The sequence below is a fragment of the Monodelphis domestica genome, chromosome 2 (assembly GCF_027887165.1).
Source record: "Monodelphis domestica isolate mMonDom1 chromosome 2, mMonDom1.pri, whole genome shotgun sequence".
NCBI lineage: Eukaryota > Metazoa > Chordata > Mammalia > Didelphimorphia > Didelphidae > Monodelphis > Monodelphis domestica.
This window is the reverse complement of record NC_077228.1, coordinates 38,189,315-38,214,503: the sequence shown is the minus strand read 5'-3', so window position 1 is coordinate 38,214,503 and position 25,189 is coordinate 38,189,315. Positions and strand designations below refer to the sequence as shown.

General features: G+C 41.4%; 1 protein-coding gene across 7 annotated transcripts in view; it reads left to right on the top strand.

The window, feature by feature from the left end:
* LRRC8D (leucine rich repeat containing 8 VRAC subunit D) overlaps positions 1 to 22,972 on the top strand; it is a 154,115-nt gene extending 131,143 nt beyond the window's left edge. For all 7 annotated transcript variants that reach the window (XM_007480356.3, XM_007480352.3, XM_056815371.1 and 4 more), the window contains one exon: positions 19,911 to 22,972. In XM_007480356.3, the coding sequence (XP_007480418.1) occupies positions 19,913 to 22,495 (2,583 nt within the window). In that variant the 5' untranslated portion in view covers positions 19,911 to 19,912 and the 3' untranslated portion in view covers positions 22,496 to 22,972. The remainder of the gene's footprint in view (positions 1 to 19,910) is intronic.
* The last annotated feature ends 2,217 nt before the right edge of the window (positions 22,973 to 25,189 follow it).

Here is a 25,189-nt window from a genome sequence, read left to right as displayed (position 1 = left end):
GGAAACTGAGGCCAAGAGGGATCAAGGGACTGGCCAAAGGTCCTACAACAAATACGTTCCAGACCTGTTGGTCATTCTCAGCCTGGTTTAGTTGGGTCACCAAAGTGGTTTTACTGAGGTGTGTGTGCTACAGCTTCTTGGAGCCATAGGTGAGAGTTGGGTAAAAGGTGGATGAGCAGCCCTGAAAAGGGCTCAGCAAGTTCCAAACACCAGTACTAGTCAGTCTTCCTCAAGTCAGTGAATTAGGGGGGTATTTACTGCAAGCATCAGAATGAGTGGATGAGAAGTTTCTTCCCAATAGCCATGAAGGCAGCTGAAAGCAGGCTTTGTGGAACTTGGTCAGACATGGAAGATCCAAGGCCATGCATTGCATCCTGGGCCATTACCAATTGTCCTTACTTTTGTCTTGCCACTGGACTTGGATGACTCTAGAAGAGAAGGTGAGGCTGACAACGTGGTGCAACTCTGCTTCTATTAACTCTAGTTATGCTGCAGTCTAAAGGCATCAACTGTGTTGTTATTGATCCTCTTCAAAAACCAAAGGACCCAACAACAACAGAACCAAGACTTGAACCTGCTTCCTCTGCCTCCAAAACCAGGAATTAAGTAAATATCACCCTGGTTAACTGACCAGTATTTGAATTGGTGATGATTTAGGTGAAGTAGAATAAAGCTATTGCACAGAATAGAGGTCATACTTGGTTCTTTAGGAACAAGGGTCCATATTGTGAAGTTCCCAAACCCTCTGGCATATTGATGATGTGTAATTCAATTCAATGAGCACAAGACATTGGAGATACCAGGACAAAAACTGCAAGGACCTGCCCCCGATGAGCTTACTTTCTACAACATATAGTGATCCAAAGCAATTTTAAGGAGTGTACTAATGGGGACCAGGTAGGGGGTATGGTAAAGGTGAGAAGGGAGTACATACCAGCTTTGAGGAGCCTTGTCATGCAAGATTCAAACCTACCTTGCCAAGATACCCAGTTTTACTCTGACATTGTGAACATCACCCAAAGGAATAGGACAGAGGAAAGGATCCATTCACTGACCTAGATTTGTTGCAGAACGTCTTGAACTTCACAATATTTAAAAAATTATATTCTTCCCTTGGAGTCTGTTCCTAGTTTGAAGAAAAGCTTGTTAAAGAGTAGAAGATTCCAGACCAGAAGAACTGAGCTTAACTCTGGGACACTTTCTGCTTGTGTAGAAATTTCAGCAACCTTTATGATTTCTCTCCACCTTAGTTTCCTCATCTGTAAAATGGAGCTGATCATGCTGCTCTCTTTTGTACCAGAGAAAGTTTGTGTGATGCCAAGCATGGCAATCTCTTTGAAAACTAGAAAATGCAATGCAAATTCAGTGTACTTAAAACTTTCTGCCTCCTTGGGTACTTTCTACAAGGTTTCTTTTGCCCATGTAGAATGACATTGATGCTGAAACACCCACCAAGGGTTGTGGAGGGCCAGAGCACACCCACACCCTGGGACCTTTCTTTCTCCCTTTTCTTTCTTTACCCCAGAACCAAAGAAATCAAATCAGCTTCCTTTGATTACCAAAGCCATCTAGAGGAATAATAGGCATTTGTCTTCCCACCTCCCTAGCTTTTAGCCCTGTCAGCTGGATTTTTTTTTTTAAAGAACCTCCCTTAGTGAATGATTGACCTTTACAAAGGGTATTTCAAGTAGACAGTATGAGGTGGGGGCTGTCATCCTGGCCCTTCAAAGGGAACCCTAGCAGGGCTACATGCAAATGGGCAGTGCTGCCCATCCACATATCCACGGAGTTAAAAAACACATTGTCTGCCATATGTGGAGGACCATTGTTTTTTATGAGGCAGTTTTTCTCTTCAGTTTGTAAAAGAGGCTTGTATAATTAGGCATGCTTTTATGTTGACCATAACAAAAAGGAGGGCATGCATATTCTCTCTCTCTCTCTCTCTCTCTCTCTCTCTCTCTCTCTCTCTCTCTCTCTCTCTCTCTCTCTCTCTCTCTCTCTCTCTCTCTCTCTCTCTCTCTCTTCCCCCCCCTCGCACATTTTATTGTTTTGGCAGTGTGGCCATGTCATGACTAGTATTTTTACCAAAGTACTTGATATTTTGCTGGCCCAGGCAATGAGCTAAGCACTTTACAGATATTATCTTATTTGAAAAGGTAGCCTAGGGCACCCAGGAGAGCCTGGTTGCTTCAATTGCTTCTGGATTTGAACTCAGGTCTTCTTGATTCCAGGACCAGCTCTCTATCAATCAATCAATTGGTAAACATTCTAATTAAGGGCTCCCTATGTGCCAGGCAACATTCTAGTTGTTGGTCAGGAAGCATCTGTAAGAGACCTACCCAAAGTCACACAAATAGTACTTGACAAGAAATAGGACTTAAATCCCATGACTCAGCCTCTAGCAAATAAATCTTGCCTGTCAACTATTTATAAGTATTTATTGGCCTGTGTTATTCACACCTGTATCCTGTAAAGTTTATATTCCTTAGTCCTTTGTTATTTAATAATAATAATAATAATCTGTGATAAAGATTGCTTATCACAGAGCTAAGCCTCCTGTCCTGACCCTGACTAGAAAAACATATTTCTTTGGGTTCTTCTAGAAGATTGGTGCTGCCAGAAAGGAAACATTAATATTAAGAATGACCATATTTCTCCAAAGAGGATATCCTCCTCAAAGCGTCACAGATGCTTCATTTCCATTACCTTTATGTGATTTTAGAGCTATAAAGCGAGTCATTTGGGTTCCTCTTCACCTAAATATCTAGCTATTTCCAGGCTTTCCTTGTATTTAAAATATTAGACATTTTGATATATTTAACAAAATGTAAAAGGTCATTCTTGGGTTGGCTTGTTTTGTTTGTTTTGGGTTTTTTTTTGTTTTGGGTTTTTTTTGTTTGTTTTTGTTTTTGTTTTTGTTTTTTTTTGGCCATCACAGGCTTAAACCTTTATTGGGAGTGAAATGCCTAAAATTCCTTAAGGGGAAAAAAACAACAAAGGGATCCATAAAGAGAAAGTAAATATATAGGGAAGTACAATGGGAAGAATGTGGATTTGGAAGCAGAGAGGAAGTTATATCTATGTAACCTTTGCAAAGCCCTTTAATCATTCTGGGTCTCAGTTTCCTCAGCTGTAAAATGAGAAGGATTGAACTAGATTATCTCTAAGGTCCCTTCTGGCTGGAAATCTATGATTCTGTGATCTTTATCTAAAACAAAAATTCTGTATCTTTGCAAACAGCCACTTGCCCAAGGCAAATAACCATGTGCTTTCAAATAGAAGTATGTTTGTATTTATTTGTATATATCTAGGAAGGGGAATACACCTTTATGTATAACAAATCAGTCCATGTATTGTGGACTCCTCATTTTGGGGAATTCTTACCCATGTTTTGCCATAAATCCTCCATAAATGATCCTTTTCCCATGCTAGAAGCCTTCATTATGGTTTCTTGACATCTGGCTCCCTCACCAATCCACTTCCTTTTTGAGTCATATGTCTCCTTGATTATATCTTTAGTGTTCTGTGTGGGTAATTTTTCTTTGGTACTGCTTGCACCCATCATTTATCTTAGATTCAATTTGGGGTTTATTTGGGTTTTTATGTTTGGTTTGGGGCTTTTTAAAGAAACATAGAACTAGTAAATTTGGTTCTTTGCTAATTCATACTAGTTGAAAGAAAGATAATCTGAACTGGAGTAAAATTTAAATTTTGGTGGACTATTTTAAAAGAAGTATCAGTTCTTTCTTTTTAGTCCTGGATTACCTTTTCCTTCCTCTGTCAATGATCTCACCACTCTAAGCAACCTGGAGTCACCTTTGCCTCTTCCTTCTTTATCCCCAATACCTCTCTATCCTAGTCGGACCACCATATCCTAGAGTTGAAAGAATCCATAGAGGTTATCCAGAGACCTGTCTTCAGTTACAAGCACTACACGGGAGGAACAACATAGACCAGTTGGACCTTACCCAGAAGAGAGTGGCTAGAATAGAGAGATTGAAGGATATACCATGAGACTATTGAAAGAACTGAAGCATTTAAGCAGGACGATAAAATGTCTTCAAGTATTCCAGTGGCTTCCATATGGACTGGATGTATGAAAGTGGCAGGGAATCATATTTGTGCTGGATATAAGGAAAATTTTCTTACTGATCCCAAAGTAAACCCGGCTATCTCAGAAAGAGGAGTGGATTCTTCCTTATTGGGATTCAGCCTGGAAAACCAGTTTTAGGGATGTTATTGAAGAAATTCTTGGTCAGCTGTGAATTGAAACTAAATGAAATGACTTCTGAAGTCTTTAAAAATTCTGCACTTCAGTGATATTCAAGAATTACCAAGCCCGTTAGGTTGATCATTTCTTTTTTTAATTAATTAATTTGTTGCATTATAATACCCAATTAACTCCTTCCCTCCCCTCCTCCTATTAGAGCAAGTATTTGATGTTAGATTTATCATTTCAGTGGTTCTTTTCCTTTGCTGCCATCTCATCACTTTGTGCCTGGACGATGACAACAATAATCCCTGCTAGGCTTCCTCCTGTAAGATTTTGAGCAGGTAGAAACTTAATCACTTAGTTCTGTTTTGTCAGATAATAAACTTTATAAAATTAATACTTGAAGTATTGGACATTAATTTAACTTCCAAATTCACTTATCTTTTTGTCCTGCTGTATACTTAAAAAAAAAAATTAAACCCTTACTTTCTGTCTTAGAATGGATACTAAGTACTATTTCTAAGGCAGAAGAGTACTATGGGTTGGTAATTGGGGTTAAGTGACTTGCCTGGGGTTACACAGCTAGAAAGTATCTGAGGCCAAATTTGAATCCATGTCCTCTGGGACTCCAGACCTGGCCCTCCATCCCCTGTGCTACTTAGATGCCCTGCAGACCTGAATACTTTGGCCAGATTCATCTTTTGCTGTCATAGACTCATTCTTTAGCTGGAGAGATTTCAACAGTTCCCCATTGTCTACTGCAAGTAAATCTATATTTCTTTACCTTAATTTTAATTTTTAAGCTTCATATTCAAGCTCCACTTTATAACTCCAAAATCTATACTCTTTTCTGATCCAGCTGGTCTTCTGCAGTGTCTGCATGTATATCATATTTCTCTTCTTGCCTGGGCTTTTACTGTTTCCCCTTCCCCAGCATGACTACTTTCCTTCCCCTTTAAAAGCCAGCTGAAGTTCCACTTCTTCCCTGACAGCATCCATCTATAGTGATTATGCTTCATTCCAAGCTCCTACAACCTTTATAGATTGACATCAGAAGAGATCCTTAACTGGAGGAATACAAATGACTTAGGATTATCACGTAGGGAGGACATAATTAGGAAGGTAAATATATTGAGCCCTCTGTAAAAGGGTTCCAAACTTAAAAATAAAGGATTTAATTTTTTTTCCTTTGCCATATAGTCACATCACTACCCTCCATTAGTATAGGGAATAGTGAACATTTACATAATGCTTTAGGCTTTGCAAAACATTTTAGATAAAACATTATCTCATTTGATCATCAGACTATCCTTAGAGGTAGGTACTATTATCCTCCTCCTCTTTCAGAGAAGGAAATATGCTTAGAGAGGAGAAGAGACAGCTAAGTGGTCCAGTGGGTTGATTTTAACCTCCAACACTTCCTAGCTGTGTGACCCTGGGCAAGTCACTTCACCCCTAATGCCTAGCCCTTACTGTTCTTCTGCTTTGGAACCAATACACAGTATTGATTCTAAGATGGAAAGTAAAAGTTTGAGGTTGGTTTTTTGGTTTGTTCGTTTGTTTTTTTGAAGAGACTTGCCTATGGTCTCTTGTGGCAGGGTTTGAATGGGGTATTTCTGAATCTACACCTGGTGCTCTGCCTACTATCCCAGATAACAAATGAGCTGATTGCAAGAATGCCCTTGACAGTTAATGGAACTGTGTTAAGCATGGACACCACAACCCCCCAGTGCATCTGGCCACTCAGGTGGCCACTCCTTGGCAAAGTGAGAGATTACTGACGCCATTTTTGTCGTAGGTTGTCACTGGAAGAGCAGTGCTGGGTTTGATTGATTCCAGTGGGATGTGGACTTTGGAGAGGGAATTTGGTTTCTCTTTAGGGGGTGTTTCTCTGCTAGAATGGTGGTGCTGAGAACAAGACTACCAGGACCAGTAGGGAAGGAGATGGCTTGGGTGACCCCACTGAAATAATACTGGGAATGATGGGGGAAGTGAGCCCAGGGAGGAAACTGAAGGAGATAGGCTTCACCCAGCCTATGTCCCTTTGCTCTCTCCCAGAAGCTGGTTGAGAACATCCAACGGGTTCAGGAACTCCATCACCACAAGTTGAGCCGAGGTATTCTGGAGCTGGTGTGGCTCACTTGGAACAGGTTCCATTGATTGGTCCCAATTGACTTATTAGGAGTAGCACTAGGGAGTGGGTAACTTCTTTATCCAATAGGGAGAAAGAGTTGGTCACATCAGTGGTCCCAGTGAAGGCTTCAGCCTGACTAGATTGTCAAATTGTTTAAAGTTGGCATCTGGCCATTGTTTATTCTTTGAACCTCCCCCCAAAAGTACTGTACAGTTTTTATTTTATTTATTTATTTACTTTTTATTTCTTTTAAAATTAAGGTGTACTGATACCAGTATATTGGGGAAGGGGAGAACAACCATGAACCAAGGGCAAAGCAGGCTGGCCATAACCTGTGTAGGCAGCCCTAAAACCCTGCTTTCAGCTTTCTGAGATCATGAATTTTATGCAGTATTTACTTCATGTCTGGACATTCTAAGACCTGAATACATATTAGCTGCTGTTTGTAGGGAATGGGATCATAAGATTTAGAGTTCAAAGGACCTTGAAGGTCATCTGGGCCAGTCCCCTCATTTTTCAGATGGGAGAATTCAGCTCCAGAGAGCCAAGTGGATATGCAGGTCATAAATATCCGAGCCAAGATTCAAACCTAGGTCGTGCGTCCATAGATTTAGAGCTAGAGAAAGAGCTTAGATGCTAGTCAGATCCCTCATTTTTCATATGAGAAAGCTGGTGCCTGGTGAGCAGAAATCAACCCATGTCACTCATAAAGCCATGAACTCATGTGGTCATGGAATAACTTTGACTTAAGGGACAGGGACTTACCCATCAAGGGTTTGTGGAAGAAACTGTCACGTCAGGGATGGGAAGGAAATGAAATTTGAAAGTGATCTTGTATAGAACAGACCATGCTGTGAATGGGAAAGACAACCATTTATATCTTGTCAGAAACAGACCTTGACTTTTAGAATGGAGAGGATGGAAAATATTCAAAGTGTGCAACACATATTTCACCCTTAAAGTACCTTAGAAAGCTCTGAGGATATCATTCATAGATCTATTAACATTTATTTAAATGTAATATCTCCTAGTTTTCCTTCTGTATCTGCCATTAATATTTTTCCATTGCTTGTCCTGTAGTGATGTTGTGGGGTGTAGAGGTGTACCCCTGGGGTTCGGGAAGGATACCTTTTGCAAGAATGCAAGACTCTGAAACTAACTTAAAAGTAAAGAGAGATTTATTAGTAACGTGGAATTTTTGGCAAGCAAGACAGCATGAGGTTGCTCCCAGAATGCCTCAGTTCTGGGGTTTTTATATTCTTTTACAGCCATGAGGACTTGACTCTGGGGCTAGGGGTTAGGGAAGAGGTTTCCCAGAAGGCATTGGGGTGGTTCTCATGATTTGGAAGACTGATGGACGCTGTGTGTCTCTTTGTCCATCTCAAATCAATGGGACAATCTAAGGAGGACAATCCTCTCCGGTCAGGTGTTTTGGGTTGGGAGTCAGAGGGTGGAAGGGAGCAAAGGAATTTCCCTGATAATAGATTGCCTGAGTTTCTGGGGTACAATGACCAGACAGTTAGTGGTCACCTTCCTAATTACTTTGGTACAAATCGGTGGTTTTAGGGAAATCTAGTTCAGCCAAGTTGGGTTCCAGAACAGACAGATTTGGGGGTCACAATATTTTTGAAGTGTCCACCCCTGGGTGTTTTTACATGGGCATGGCTACGAAAGTAGAATTAGTTAATAAGATGCTCCTAAGAGAATTGAAATGCCATCTGGGTATAGGTTGTACGATATACAGTGCCAGCCAGCTACAACTGTACTTTCCCTTATTTTATTTTAATTTGCTAGCAGTCAACAATCCATATACTTTTCCTTTCCCTTCCGAGTTTTGAGTTCCAGATTTTGATTTGGGAAGCAGATGGTGAGAGTAGCGTCTCTCCAGTCTCTTCTTGAATTCTGATTTCATTCCTAGTGGCCTTTTCAGATAGCAGTTTCAGGTGAAAGTGATCCTCCTGAGTTTCTTCCTTCATCTGGCCCTTGGTGGACTACACCAGCCAACTTATTCATTAAAAACACAGCAGGGGCAGCAGGGTAGCTCAGTGGATTGAGAGCCAGGCCTAGAGTTGGGAGATCCTAGGTTCAAATCCGGCCTCAGCCACTTCCTAGCTGTGTGACCCTGGGCAAGTCACTTAACCCCTATTGCCTAGCCCTGACCACTCTTCTGCCTTGGAACTGTTGACTGGGGGGAAAAAGAGCTATTAAGTAGTCAAAATCACTTTTTAATCAAGGGCAAAAAGGGGTTCAGGGCTAGTAGGTCTCGACAACAGAGCTGTGCACCATACTGCACAGAGTCGAGGATTGAACTCTGGCCTCTCTGGTCACTGACCCCTGGGAATGACAATTCCAAAGAGCCATTAAAGTTGGGGAGCTTAAATACCTTTCTAGGTAAACCTTAAGGGTTTAGGATGAGAGGGACCATTGATTGACTTTACAATGGTAAGAAAGGAGTTCCAGACAGGAATTGCAGTGAGGGACTGATGCTTTACAGTGGACACAAAAGGGAAAGACCCAGCCACCTTGGTAAAGGACTTTAGCGGAAAGGGGGAGAAACCATTGGGGAAAAAGAGATATTTAACCTCTGATGGGATTAGCTATTCCCACCCAAACTACTAGGAGGTCTATTGTTAGCCTGAGTAGGACCTTCCATTTTAGACTCTCCTGTGACAAGCTCAAAGCCTGGGGCTTCTGCCTCCAAACTAAATAAACTGAGGGCTTCTAGATTCCGCGTTGACAGAACCAGTACACACTATTGACTCCAAGACGGAAGGTAAGAGTTTTTTAAAATAAAATTTTAAAAAAGACAACCCTTATTTTCTGCCCTAGTAATAATTCTTAAGCCAGAGGGGCAAGGGCTAGGTAAGCAGGATTAGGTGACTTGCCCAGGGTGACACAGCTAGGTAGGAAGTTTAAAAACTTTCTTTCAATAAACTTGACAATGTTTGATCCCTGTGTTTGATTTTTTTTTTAATATTCAACACAGATATTTTGAATGAGGTTATCACTTGGCCTCTAACAAAGACAGATAAACCTGGTTTTTAAATCTGAAAGCTTTTTTTTCCCTTAGTTTGAAGATTATATTTGAAACACAACTTTAGTGATTTGCAAATTGTCCCTGTAGACATAGATTTTTATAGCCCTGAGTCAAAGCTCCATGCTTGGGCAAGGTCCTAGAATTCTTCTCCTGGATTAGCTGGGTGTGTTTCAAGGTCTCAAATCATGCCAGCCCGGGAAGGTGCCAGTCTCCATCCACCTGGGTAACTAGCTCCTGCTATATATAGTAATTGGCACACAGTAGGTGCTCAAGTAGATTAACTGTTAATGACTATTCATTCATGAAATCTGTTTTATAATTTCCTTGTTGCAGACTCCTTCTTGTTGAAAATTCCAGAATCCTAAGTTGTTGCCTCTTAAATATTGCCATAACTAATGGACAAACTTGTCTTTTGGAAAGTTCTTCACTTCTTTCTTTAAAAAAAAAAATAAGGCTACCTTATTTTTAGAAGTCAAATTTAGAACCGTAGAAAAATATTCTTTAGCATAAATCCTGTTTTGAAGAATAAGATTATTATTTGAATAATGATTATTCAAATATGTAATAAATATAATTATTTGAAGAAAAATCTATGTGAATATTAATTAGAGAAGCCCTTTGAAGTAAGGAGGAAGGAATAAGCATTATTATGCTGACTAAATGTCAGGCACTGGACTAAAGTCTGTCCAATTATTGTCCCAGTTGATTGTCACAACAATCCTAAGAGGTAGGTGCTATTGTTATCCCCATTTTACACTTGGGGAAACTGAGGCAGCTAGCAGTTAAATTATTTACCCAGAGTGACACAGCTAATAAGTGGATTTTAATCCATATCTTCCTGACTGCAAACCCAGGGATCTATTCACTGCACCACTCAGGAACCTTTGAAGGAATTTATTATCCTTGTTTAGCAATCTGACTTGTCAGGTAAATGAGGAAGGATATTGCTGGTGTGAGGATTCTCTAAGAGTGTCCCATTGGAAAGTTAGGACCTGAGTTCAAATCTAATCTTTACCACTTATTAGTATTATAGCCACTTTCTCCCTCTCTTCATTGTTATGTGTAAAATAGTATTGCTGGTACCTGTGGGCATCTCACCATGTCCAGGAATCCTTTCCTGTCCTTCTGTTGATTATCTCTGATTCTTTCAATACCCGCCTTATTTATTTGTACAAATTTATTTGCTTGTTGTATCCCCATTAGACAGAGTTCCTGGAGGGTTGGGGCTGTGTTTTTTACTTTCTTTCTGTCCTTGGACATTAGGACAGTGTGTGGAATATAGTAGGTGCTTCATAAATGCTTAATGACTGAATCTCTTCATAGGCTGGTTGTGAGTCAAGGTGAAAGGATAGATGGAAAGCCCATGGTAGAACTTCCAGGGCTCTAGAGGTGTCGACTATTCTCATTTAATCTATTTTTACTAGTTAGGCTCACAGATCTGGAGTTGAAAAGGACCTCTGAGTCCATCTAATCCACCCCATTTTACAGATGAGGAAATTGAGGTCCACAAAGGGGAAGAAATGGCTTCAAGGTCACAAAGTAAATAGAAAAACTGGGATTTTGAACCCAGCACCTCTCACTTCATGAGCACACTCATGATTCTCAACCACACAGCCTTTGCACATCCTACTGTACTTACTTTACTCGCCCTCCTATATTTGCGCCTGAGTACATTTTATTGAAAACAGTCATTTTGGGGGGCAACTAAGTGACTCAATGGATAGAGAGCCAGATCTGGAGACAGGAAGTCCTGGGATCAGTTGTGGCCTCAGACACCTCCTAATTGTGACTCTGGGCAAGTCACTTAACCCTGACTGCCTAGCCCTTGCCACTTTTCCACCTTGGAATCAATATACAGTATTGGGGAGGGAGACAGACAGACAGACAGACAGACAGACAGAGAGGCAGGGAAAAGGAGAGGGATAGGAAGAGGAAGGAAAGAGATATGCCCAGAACTCTGAGCACTTTTTTCATCCCTTACCTTCCATCTTAGAATCAATACTGTGTATTAGTTCAAGACAGAAGAGCAGTAAGGGCTAGGCAGTGAGAGGCAAGTGACTTGCCCAGGGTCACACAGCTAAGAAGTGTCTGAGGCCAGATTTAAACCGAGGACCTCCTTCCTCTTAAGCCACCTCGATGCCCCCAACTCTGAGAATTTAAATGACTTGATATTTGTCACAGGAATACCTAACCACATCAGCACAGCTTTCCTACTAAATCATAAACAGGTAAAGGAATCCACACAGAGAATTCCCAATGCCAGTGCAACTTCAGATCCTTTTCATGTTTGAACAGAAATTAGAATAAAACCAGCTCAAAGCATTATCTTATTCCATCTAGTATTTATCGAGTACTTCTTATGAGCTTAGCATTGTAATAGACCCCAGCACCAGATTTAAGGACTTAAATTAAACATCTGTGGTTTTTTTAACTGGCTAGGACCATCTCATATTCTTGGGTATTTGTATTTCTTAATTCCTTGTTTTTAGAAAACAAGAGTTGGTTTTGGACGCCATTTCTTTTTCTCTCACTTTTCTACTAACTTCTCTACTGCTGGGCTTCCAATCTGGCCATTCAGTTGGAATTACTACAAATTTACTACAAAATTACCAGTAAATCTAATTGCCAGATCTCTTGTCCTTCCCTCAATACTTATCCTTCTTGATATCTTTTCTGCCTTTGTTACCTTCAGTCATCCTCTTCTCCTTAGTATTCTTTTCTCTCTGGGTTTCTCTGATACTGCTCTCCCCAAGTTCTCCTCTTGAAACAACATATATGGCATTGTTATGTCCAACTTTTTGTGGCCCCATTTGTGATTTTCTTGGCAAAGATACTGGCATACTTTGTCATTTCCTTCTCCAGCTCATTTTATAGATAAGGAACTAAGGTAAATAGGGTTAAATGACTTGCCCAGAGTCATACAACCAGTAAGTGTCTGAGGCTGGATTTGAACTCCTGAAGATGAATCTTCTTGACTTACAACCTGGTACTCTATCATTAAGTACCCTTGTATATTGTCTCTCCATATGAGCCCATTTGTTGCATCTCCATCCAGTTTATGACCAATAATAGTGGGTGCCCCAGAAGGCTCTGCCCTGGACTCTTCTCCCTTTTATATTATTTCACTTGCTGACTTCATCAGCTCCCATAGATTCCATTATTTCTATGCTGATGATTCTCAAATGTTATCTAGTCCTAACTTTTCTCCAGATCTCTAATCTTGCATCTCCATCTGTCTATTGGCTATCTCCAGCTGGCTATCATATTCAAAATGGAGAGAGCTGGAAAGAGGGAAGAATGTCCAAAACTGAACTCACTATCTTTCCCACCCAGCCTTCCCCTCTTGGAAATTTCCCAGTAACAGTTGAGTACTGGGAAATTTGAGTACCATCTTTCTCAATTCTTCACTCTCCCTAACCTGTCCATTTTTAATATGATGCCAAGTCCTGTGATTCCTACTTTAGTAACATCCCTCAAAGATGCCCTCTTCTCTCCTCTGACACGGACACCAACATGGCGCCCATCCTCATCGCCTCATGTTTAAACTATTGAAACAACTTACTGGTTGGCCTCCCTGCTTCCAGGCTCCCCAATTCTAATCCATCTTCCATTCAGGGACCAAACTGTCTTCCCTCTGTTGATTTTCTCCAATTCATCTTCTATATAACTTGTTTGTATTTCATTGGTTGCATATTTTCTCTCTGTATGAGCTGCTTGAGAACTGGAACTGTCTTTTGCCTTTTTTTTTTGGCACAGTACTTGGTACATAGTAGACTTTTCATAAATGCTTGTTGACTGAATAATCAAATTTAATAATTCTCACACCAGAGAATTTAACAATTAATTTGTATTTATCATTTTATTAGTTTTTCTATACCTGCAAAATACAAGAATAATTCCTTCATGAGGGACCATACTTCCACGTTGAGGATGAACCTGGAACAAAAGCATTCCTATTCTTATTTTATTTTGTACATAGTAATTTCAGGGATGATCATTCCCTCCCAAGTTGAGATGTAGCAAGCATTTTTGTAATTAGGTCACAAAGATAACCTACTTTCACAGTCTTTATCTCCCTTGACAAGCCTTGGAAGTCAATGAGTATCCAGGGACTGAGGCCCAAGTTCTGTGACCCTTTGTTGCTCTCTAGTCCAGTGTTCTCATTCTGCCTGCTTTTCAGATACAGAACTGGGGGCCGTGGTCAAAACGAGACTGTCTCTCCCTTTTGCTAGCTTTACAAAGCACTCTTAGCTATCTTGCTTGTCAAGCTAAAATTATGAGAAAAGCTCTTCTTTGCTCAATTCAACAAACCTTAAAAAACTATGATTTTCAGGGCCTTTTCTGGCAGGCCCTGGGAGAGATTCAAAAGTATAAACAAAGGACAGCGAGGTGACTTGGTGGATAGAGAGCAAGACCTGCAGAAAAGAAATCCTGGATTAAAAGTGACCTCATACATCCTAGTTGTATGACCTGGACAAGTCACTTACTTCCCATTGCCTAGCCCTTACCACTCTTCTACCTTGGAAGTCATACTTAATATCCAATCTAAGACAAGGCAAAGGTTTTTGTTTTTAAGTAAAAAAGCATAAACAAGATGAGTCTCTTTTCTCATGGAATTTCTAGTCTTGCCTTATTATCATGAATACCGGAGGCCTAGGTAAGAAAGAATTGTCTAACAGATTTTCCTATGTCTGCCATAGGAAGAATTTAACAATAGTTCTACAAAGATTTATTATAGAATGATAATTCATGACTGGCATTTATATATAATGCTTTAAGGTTGGCAAAATACATAAATGACCTCACTTGAGCCACCCAATAAAAACCCTGAGATAGCCACCATTATTATCCCCATTTTACAGAGGAGGAGGTATTCAGACTCTTTGAGAGGACTTAAGTGACTTGCCCAGGTTCACACAACTGGTAAAGTGACTCAGGCAGGATTTTAATTCGAGGCTTCCTGACTCCAAGCCAGCATTCTTAATCTATCCGTGCTTTCTAGTGCCAGGCACTAGGTCAATCCTGGCGTGTAAATACAGAGACAGACATAATCACTGTCCCCAAGAAGTGTTTGTTTTATTGGAGGAGATGGATCTTGGTGGTGGTGGTGGTAGGAAACATCTCCTCTCTTTTCACTCTCTTCTAAAGCCCCTTCAACCTAGTTTCTGATCTCAATCATTCAACTAAAACAACTGTCTTCATAGTTACCAAGGATTTCTTAAATCTCCATATCTATGACCTTGTCTCAACCCTCACCCTCCTTGGCTTTGCTAAAGCATTGGCCTCTTGATTACTTTTTTCCTCCTGGATATTCTCTTCTTCCTGGCTTTTCATGGAACTGTTCTCTTTTCATTCTCCTTCCTTCTACCTATGTGTCCTCTCCTCACTCATTTTCTTGTTGGGTCTTCATCCTTGTCATACTTCTTCTTAACTGTGGAGGTCCCCCAAATCTCTGACCTTGGTTTTTTTCCCCCTTCTTTTCTCTCTTTATTTTTGCCCTGGTGACCTTCTTTTTTAAATTTAGCTTTGATGGATTCAGTGACATTGATTCATAGATGTCCATCTAGATAAATTTAATAGTTTCTAATCTCTCTCTATATATATGCATATGTGTGTGTATTTATAAATACATATATATGTATACATATATATGGCTCAGTGTTGTCATCTAAGCAAGGTAGCTAATAACAAGAGTAAAACTGTGTATATTAGGGAGGGAGAGACAGAGACGGGGGTGGAGAGAGAGAGAGAAGAGAGAGAGAGAGAGAGAGAGAGAGAGAGAGAGAGAGAGAGAGAGAGAGAGAGAGAGAGAGAGAGAGAGAGAGTTGCTAGTCTTTCATCAAAGGTATAGAAAATGCTATTGAAAGACTACGATCTCTGGTGTGAAGTATTGCCCAGTCCTTTTCAGGCTGATTTCTTCCTTTGGTGGCCATCTGCCACCCAGTTCTCATCTGTGACTCCAAAAAGCTGTAGCATTTACAGAAGCTACACCATGGTCAAACCATATTAGCAGATGGGCTCAACCAGGTTGGGGATAACCTACAGTCTTTTTTTTTTTTTAATTTATTTATTTAGTCAATTTAGAACATTATTCCTTGGTTACAATAATCCCATTATTTCCCTCCTTCCCCTCCACCCACCCTTCCCACAGTCAACGCACATTTTCATTGGGTATTACATGTGTCCTTGATCGGAACCTATTTCCATGCTGTTGATGTTTGCACTATGATGATCATTTAGAGTCTACATCCCCAGCCATATCCCCTCGGCCCATGTAATCAAGCAGTTGTTTTTCTTCGGTGTTTCTACTCCCACAGTTTTTCCTCTGAATGTGGATAGTGTTCTTCCTCATAGATCCCTCCGAGTTGTTCAGGATCACTGCATTGCCACTAATGGAGAAGTCCATTACATTCAGTTGTGCCACAGTGTATCCGTCTCTGTGTACAATGTTGTCCTGGATAACCTACAGTCTTGAGTCCTATCAGTGAGTTAGAAATGTGAAGAATTTCCTTGGCAGGATGGGCAGATGAGAATAGTTTGTCCCAGGAGCCAGAGAGGCAGCTATGGAACTGTGGAATGCCTACAGCTTGGGTAGACATTGAAGAAGCCAGGGTCATCCACTCCATCCTGAGCCATCACCAGGTGTCTTGACTTTTGGCTTGCCACTGGATTTTGATGACTGGAAGAGGGAGCTCTCCCTTTTCACAACATTCCCTTATGTAAATCCCCTTTATGTCCAAGTCCAGAGATCCGATCCTCTTCCAATAAGATGGACCAAGAGCCTCTAGGACATCTCAAACGAGATGCCAAATAGGTATCACAGTTCCTGATGTTCAAAAAGGAATTCATTATCTTTTCTTTAAAAGCCTTCCTCCTGCTTTTTAAACTCCCTTACCTTCTGTCTGAGAATAAGGATTGGCTTCAAGGCAGAGGAGCAGTAAGGACCAGGCATCTGTTAGTCAGAATTCTTAACTCTTTCCCATGGATTTTTCATGAGATATTTTCCCCTTGCTTTTGCCTGATTAGAGTTATATTCAAAACACACACACAGGCACATTTATGTATATACACATTAACCTCCGTTTATATGTGTACGTGCACACATCGCAAAGTATACCAGTAATCAAACCTCAGACTTAAGTCTGGGTAATAATAAATATTGATAGATATTCAAAAATGAAAGAACAGTTACTACTCGAGAATGTCGTGCAAAGTCCTGTAACTAATCGCTCCTGGTACTAAATAAGATTTGGACTCTGCCCTGAATGGAAGTCATTGCTTGAAGGTATAGACAGTCTCTGAATCTGAGACATTTGCTGTTTTGTTTTTGTTTTGAATGGCCACTTAGTTTTAAATAACCGGGCCAGTGGGTTTTGTTTTAATACCTCGACTAGTGCTTGTTAATTTTTTTTGACATAAGCCCTTACCTTTCATGTTGGAATCAATACTATGTATTGGTTCCAAGGCAGAATAGTGGTAAGCCCTAGGCAATGGGGGGGGGGGGTAAATGACTTGCCCAGGGTCACACAGCTAGGAAATGTCTGAGGCCAGATTTGAACTCAGGACCTCCCATCTCTAGACCTGGCTCTCAATCCACTGAGCCACCCAACTGCCCCCTCTAATAGTACTTTTTGAAATAACAGCTGTCAAATACAAATATAGAAGTTAAACTGGAACTCGGAACTTCTCATGAAATCAGGATGTGGGAATCATATGATTCAAACAGAGAAGTTGAGACTTCTAAATTATAAGTAAAGAAACCTTGGTTTAAGTATTATTCTTGGGGAAGTGGGTTTCAATTCCCTTCCTGTTACTTGCCATTTAAACATTTGTTTCTTCGTGAAAGGATTTCAGCATCATTATATTAGTAGCTTAATGGCCGCGTGAATGCCTTCGGTGTTTACATCTGCCAGCTGGTGGTGGTGATGGATTTTGGTAGTCTAGTCACCGGGAGGGGAGGACTCCACAGTTAGCAGCCTGGCGAAATTTTTAAACAATGAAACAGGATAATTATTTTATAGCTACCACATTGGCTCTGTAAGTCATCTGTGGGTGTTCTGAGAAAGGCCAGCAATTATTAAGGTAATTAAATTCAGAGTTGTTATGTCGGTGTAATGTTCAGTGATAATAAACCAGAGGTGGATGTTTATGGAGTTTAAATGATCTTTTGTGCAACATCAAGAAGAACCTTAATAAGGGGCAGCCGGGCGGTTCAGCGGATCCAGAGCCAGGCCCAGGGATGCTGGGAGGTCCAAACATTTTATTTTATGCATTTTAAAAAATTGTGGTGACGAGAGATCCATACGCTTAGCCAAAAGGTTGACAAGGTCCCTGACACAGAAGGGATTAAAGGTCTCTCCCTTATAATAATATACCTTCCCAGTAACTCTCAGCCCACATACCTGTTGGGGGACTGGGGATCTGGCTCAGGTAAGCCACTCTCTGGGCTTTCCGGCTTTGAGAACACTTACTTACTCATGGTTTGGGGCAAATGGAGGAAGAAGTGATAGCGAGCCCCTCAGTGTAGCTCTGTTGTGCCTTGTGCACCCAACCCACTTGAAGAATCCCGCGATGCTACCCCTTAGAAAGCAATGGTGGATGGATGACGAAGTGAGACTAAAAGGCTGAACAACTGAAAACAGCAATAATGGCCTCTGAGAAATGAAAATGAAATATGCCTCCTCCTTCTAGACTGAAAGGTGGGAATCGACGGGACAGAATGTGGTCTACGTGGCTATTCTGTGGATCACTGTGGACTTGTTAAATAGCTTGATAACTGTGATTCATTATAATTAAGTCCTTTGGTAATCCCATATATTTTATTTTGTACTTAGTCACCAAAGGGATCCCAAGCTCAAAAAAGTGTAAGAGCCCCTGCTCTGTGGAATGCTTTTGCTTTTTGTTTTGTTAGCAGGGATAATTCAGAAATGTTTGGGGCATGGGGGGGAGGCATTACTTTCCAGACTAAAAGCAAAAGAAATCAGTAAAAATCATTGGTTTCTTTTTTGAGTGTTTAAATACATTTAAATCATTTTTGAATGTTTAAATAAATCAATTTTCTTCAGAATATCTGCTCTCTCTCCAACTTCCTTTGATGCCCTTTTCCTGCCCAGTTTGGTGCTGGTTGTAACTCAAAAACTGCTGGATATATATGTGCCCACTGCCTTTCTACCCTACATTCCCTATCAAAACCTGTTCTCCAAAAAGCAGTTAAGGGGTGAATTTGTTCACACGAAGACATGTGTTCTCATAAAGCTTAATAATAACCTCTTAAAGGCATTTATATTTTAATAGGGGGACCAAACCCCTATTTAGCTTAAGAAGTAAATCTCTAATTGCAGAATTTTATTTGTTAGCAAGCTAAGGCAAAAGGACCAGATTTGGGCTCAGGAGACTTCCCTCTGCATTTCAGCCTTGCTACATTTTTTTTTAATAAATCTTTACCTTCCATCTTGGAATCTAGACTGTGCATCAGTTCCAAGGCAGAAGAGTGATCAGGGCTAGGCAGTGGGGGTTAAGTGACTTGCCCAGGGTCAAACAGCTGGGAAGGGTCTGAGGCCAGATCCAGCCTTGCTACTTTATACCTACATAGCCTTGGGCACTTCACCAGCCTCTGCGCTTCATTTTCCTCTGCTGTAAAATGAGGGTTGGAGAAGATGAAACTCCGGCATCTCATTCCTCTAAATCTCATGATCTTCAGAACTTTGGGGGGTGGGGGTGGGTTTGAGCAGTCCTTGTAGCCTACCTGATACCTAGAAATTACACTATTTTGAAAACTATCTGCCCTTTCTACTGATAACGGTGATACTAGCAGACACGTGACACATATCACATTTTATTAGCATTATCTCATTTGATAAAGCTTACTTACTCCAGAAACAAGCTTGTGATGAAGGGTTCATCTTCTCTGTCTCTCTTCGTCTGTCTGTCTGTCTGTCTGTCTGTCTGTCTGTCTCTCTCTCTCTCTCTCTCTCTATATATATATATATATACCCTTTTCACATATATCCAATCCTGCCTTGCGTTATTAGTTCTCTTCTTGACGTGTCTCCCCAACACTAGAGCTGCCAGGGACCTCAGAGGTGATCTAGGCCAGCCCCAGTACTTTACAGATAAGGAGAGTTTAAAATTCCTAAAGACAAAGGAAGGTGCTTAATAACCCCACTTTACTTAGCAAATAGAAGATGCTCAGGAAATATTCAGAAGATTAACAAATACTTCGATTCTCATTAGTTCTCCCCGAGAGGCCGAGAGAGCTATAATGGGTAATATATACACTAAATACATCATCGGTAATAATCTATAATATACTATAACCAGAGCGTTATCACAACGTTGCCCTGTTTCTTCCCCTCTGCTTCTAGGCATGCTTTAGAACTTCTAGCCGTCGATCTCTGCTTATGCCTACATTGAGTAAAGGGCGAGAAGCCAAAGGGGTTGACCAGGGTGAAGTTCTTTTCAAGAGAATAATTAATGAGTTTTTTGTATCCTTTTAGTAACGGGTCGTCTGTTTCTGTTTTCCCCAGGAATGTTCACCCTTGCAGAAGTTGCCTCTCTCAATGACATTCAGCCTACTTACCGTATCCTGAAACCATGGTGGGATGTATTTATGGATTATCTGGCTGTCGTTATGTTGATGGTCGCCATCTTTGCGGGAACTATGCAGCTTACCAAAGATCAAGTGGTCTGCCTGCCAGTGTTGCCATCCTCCGTCAATTCAAAAGCACACCTCGCATCTGGAAGTGCTGACGTGACCACTGATGTTCCGAAGTTTGAGGTCACCACGGACCAAGGCCAAGGCCGCTGGATGACCAAAGGCGCGTCCTTTGATGAGGCATCTACCTTAACGCCCGGCCTGCCCCTCAGCAGGGCTAGCTCCCCTCCCACAGATTCCCCGGTCCCTAATCAAGAGATGAGGAAGGAGATCAAAGATCCTACGGGTCGGAAAACGAACTTGGATTTCCAGCAATACGTATTTATTAATCAGATGTGTTACCATCTTGCTCTTCCGTGGTATTCCAAGTATTTTCCCTACCTTGCTCTAATTCACACTATCATCCTCATGGTCAGCAGCAACTTTTGGTTCAAATACCCCAAAACGTGCTCGAAAGTGGAACATTTTGTTTCTATATTAGGAAAATGCTTCGAATCTCCTTGGACTACAAAAGCGCTGTCCGAAACGGCGTGCGAAGACTCGGAGGAGAACAAGCAGAGGATCACCGGAGCCCAGTCTCTCCCGAAGCACGTGTCCACCAGCAGCGACGAGGGCAGCCCCAGCGCCAGCACCCCCATGATCAACAAAACGGGCTTCAAGTTTTCGGCCGAGAAGCCCGTGATCGAGGTCCCCAGTATGACCATCCTGGACAAAAAAGATGGCGAGCAAGCCAAGGCCCTGTTTGAGAAGGTGAGGAAGTTCCGTGCTCACGTGGAAGACAGTGACTTGATTTACAAGCTCTACGTCGTCCAGACCGTCATCAAGACGGCCAAGTTCATTTTCATCCTCTGTTACACCGCCAACTTTGTCAATGCCATCAGCTTCGAGCACACGTGCAAGCCCAAAGTGGAGCACCTGACCGGCTACGAGGAGTTCGAGTGCACCCACAACATGGCTTACATGTTGAAGAAGCTCCTCATCAGTTACATCTCCATCATCTGCGTCTACGGCTTCATTTGTCTCTACACGCTCTTCTGGTTGTTCCGCATCCCTCTGAAGGAGTATTCCTTCGAGAAGGTGCGGGAGGAGAGCAGTTTCAGCGACATCCCCGACGTCAAGAACGACTTTGCGTTTCTCCTGCACATGGTGGACCAGTACGACCAACTGTACTCCAAGCGCTTCGGCGTCTTCTTGTCCGAAGTCAGCGAGAACAAGCTGAGGGAGATCAGCTTAAACCACGAGTGGACCTTTGAGAAACTGCGGCAGCACGTGTCCCGCAACGCCCAAGACAAGCAAGAACTGCACCTGTTCATGCTCTCGGGGGTCCCTGACGCTGTGTTCGACCTCACGGACCTCGACGTGCTCAAGCTGGAGCTCATCCCCGAAGCCAAGATCCCCGCCAAGATCTCCCAGATGACCAATCTGCAGGAGCTCCATCTCTGCCACTGCCCCGCCAAGGTGGAGCAGACGGCGTTCAGCTTCCTCCGAGATCACTTGAGATGCCTTCATGTCAAATTCACCGACGTGGCCGAGATCCCCGCCTGGGTGTACTTGCTCAAGAACCTCCGCGAGCTCTACTTGGTGGGCAACTTAAACTCCGAGAACAACAAGATGATCGGCCTGGAGTCTCTGCGCGAGCTGAGGCACCTCAAGATCCTGCACGTGAAAAGCAACTTGACCAAAGTCCCATCCAACATCACAGATGTGGCCCCGCATCTCACCAAGCTCGTCATCCACAACGACGGCACCAAGCTCGTGGTACTCAACAGCCTTAAGAAGATGATGAATGTAGCCGAGCTGGAGCTCCAGAACTGCGAGCTGGAGAGGATCCCTCACGCCATTTTCAGCCTCTCCAACTTGCAGGAGCTGGACCTGAAGTCCAATAACATACGCACAATCGAGGAAATCATCAGTTTCCAGCATTTGAAAAGACTGACTTGCTTGAAATTGTGGCATAACAAAATCGTGAACATTCCCCCTTCCATTACCCACGTCAAGAATCTGGAGTCCCTTTATTTCTCCAACAACAAGCTCGAGTCCTTGCCCGCGGCAGTGTTTAGTTTACAGAAACTCCGATGCTTAGACGTAAGCTACAACAACATTTCGGTGATCCCCCTAGAAATAGGGTCCCTCCAGAACCTGCAGCATTTGCATCTGACCGGGAACAAAGTGGACCTTCTGCCCAAACAGTTGTTTAAATGCGTTAAATTGAGGACTTTGAGTCTGGGGCAAAACTGTATCACCTCGATCCCAGAAAAAATCGGTCAGTTATCACAGCTCACTCAGTTGGAACTGAAGGGAAACTGCTTAGACCGCCTGCCAGCCCAACTGGGGCAGTGTCGACTACTCAAGAAGAGCGGACTGGTGGTGGAAGACCACCTCTTTGACACTCTGCCGACGGAGGTCAAAGAAGCCTTGAACCAAGACACAAACGCCCCCTTCGCAAACGGGATCTAAACGGAGAGCGCACGTTCCCACGCCAGTGGCTGGGAAAGACTTCCTAGATTGCAAATGCTGGGGTACAAGTTATTGCAAGATGATGATGCATTAGGAGGAGAGACATCTTTAAAGGAGAGAGAATGAGAGAGTGAGAGAGTGAGAATGAGTAGAAGTCTGATAGGAGATCCAACCGAGTGTTCAGTGTTCGTAGTGTTTTAAGACAACATTTCCAAATCTTTTTTTTCCTTTTTCTTTCCTTTCTTTCTTTTTTTTTTGTGGGAAGGGAAAGACGAATTATAATCACTAATCTCAATTTCTTTTTAAATTGTAACTTGGATGCTGCCGCTGTTGAATGTTTACAAATTGCTTGCCTGCTAAAGTAAATGATTAAATCCACATTTTCTTACTCTATAACTCTTTCCTTAGGTGTCTGTATTTATTTGGGAGCTGATGGATAGACCCATAGTTGAATTAAATAAAGCCCCTAAAAGCCTATGCTTTGCCGTTCTGCAACCATTGCTTTCCTTAAAAAAGACGAGTTATTTTTATGCTTTTTTAGTTCAAAAGGATCAAGTTCTAGTCCATGTAAAATAGACAAATCTTGTAACACATTCGACTCAGGGTATTGCCAAAGCTCGGTTTTGTAGCTCTCACTTTTCTGGAGATTATAATACATAGGAAAGGGACAAAATGAAAGGGCTGTCATCTGTGATTTTCTTGGTAAATCAACACTTCTCACCACTCAAGCCACCACCTTCTCTGCAAACTTTTTAGAGTTTTAAAAGACTTGCCTAGAGAGCTTGGAGGTCGAGTCACTTACCCAGAATTACACAGTCAGTATATGTCAGAGGTAGGACTTGAATTCAAGTCTTCCCAGTTTTGAAACCAGCTTTTTTTTTTTTTTGAAACCAGGCACTCTCCCCTGCTACTCTGGTTAAAGGAGGTGACATTTAAAAAAATAAACAATTTTTTAAAATATACACCCTTTCTGGAGCAGCTAATTTTCTTTTTTAACTTCATTTTTCCAATTAATTAAAATCTTGCTTCTTTCTCCCGCCTCCCCACTCCCATTCAAAAAAAAGAAAGGAAAATAAATACATATAGTATATAAATACATATAGTAAAAAAGAAAGGAAAACAAATTTCCACATTGGCCTTGCCCAAAGATTATATCTGTCTTGTTCTGAACCTCCTGAGTCCCATCAAGTCTCTTTTAGGAGGTGGGTAGCATATTTTATTATAAGGTCTCTGCAGTCATGGTTGGTTATTAGCATGGCCTTTTCAAAGTCTTAGACATCCTTCAACAGTTTCTCCTCTTAGTAATGTCATATGGATTTGCCATTCATTAGAAAGTGTGCATCCAGGGGCAACTAAGTGACTCAATGGATTGAGAGCCAGGTCTAGATAATGGGAGATCCAGGGTTCAAATCTGGCCTCAGATACTTCCAAGCTGTGTGACCCTGGGCAAGTCACTTAACCCCCATTGCGTAGCCCTTACCACTCTTGCCTTGGAACCAATATACAATATTTATTCTAAGATAGAAGATAAGGTTCAAAAAAAAAAAGAATACGTATCTTTAGAAATGAAATTAATTTGTCCAAAACTTAATCAAAATAGATTAAGAATTGTGTAGTTCAACCACTACACAGAGCATTTGGTTCAAAAGTAAGTTAAAACACTTTTTTTACTTTTTGTTGTGTGACTGTGGTAGTAATCAATGAAAAATTAAATGAGACTTTAATTCAGTCCACTTTTGAAAATGTTCATCTTTCTCGTATAATATAATGACAAGCTATATTTCCTTTGTTTGACCATGTCTGAGCCAGGTCACATCTAGGGAAATAACCAGCAACACTTGCCTCTAAGGTGATTTCATGGTCACCCTCTTCAAATATCCAAATGGTTTATTAAGTAATTTTTAAATTCCCTGTAAGCCCATTGGGTTGTTTTTTAGCCAGGACTTCCAAGGTCCTCTCCAGGAAACAAAATATTCAAAACTGGTGGAATGCCATCTTTAATCCATTGGAGTATACTCACTTTGCATATTTTGGTAAATGTTTACTCAGCTAAACACATATTACGATTCCAGCTTTCCTTCAACTTTGCCCTTCATTTCATTCCTTTCTTCGTCTTAGTTGATCATTGAGCCCTGCTCTCCTTTCCATATTTTCAATATTATTATTAAGGCATTTCAAGTCCTTTTCTTCTCTTTTCTTTTTAGATAGTCTAACGTGCTTTCACTTGATCTTTTACCCCTCAGAATTAAAACCAGTTTACTTTATTATTCCTGGACGATCATCTGACTCTTTGTATATATATAAGCATTTCAAAAGAGCATTTTATATTTGTTTATATCTTCTGCCCCAAAGAATCCCAAGATATGGCTTCCTTTGAAAATAGATTTCATCTAACAATGAAGTAAAATTATGAATATTTGACATTTAAAATAATTCTAAAATGCCAAAGCTTTGCTTTCACCAAGAAAGACTTCTCCCTGACTTCTCCCCTCCCGCTGTCTTCTTTTATTCTTACCTCCACCCTCCCACACCCCATTCCCTGCCCATCCTTTGGCAGAGAAGCAGGCAGTTCAGTGTCCAAAGTTTGACAGCAAAACTAAGCCTCCTAGTACTGGCTTCAGATTGATTCAGATACAGAAAGATTTTGTCCTCTACAAAACCCATAATTCTAATATCACCGTTGGCCTTGATTAG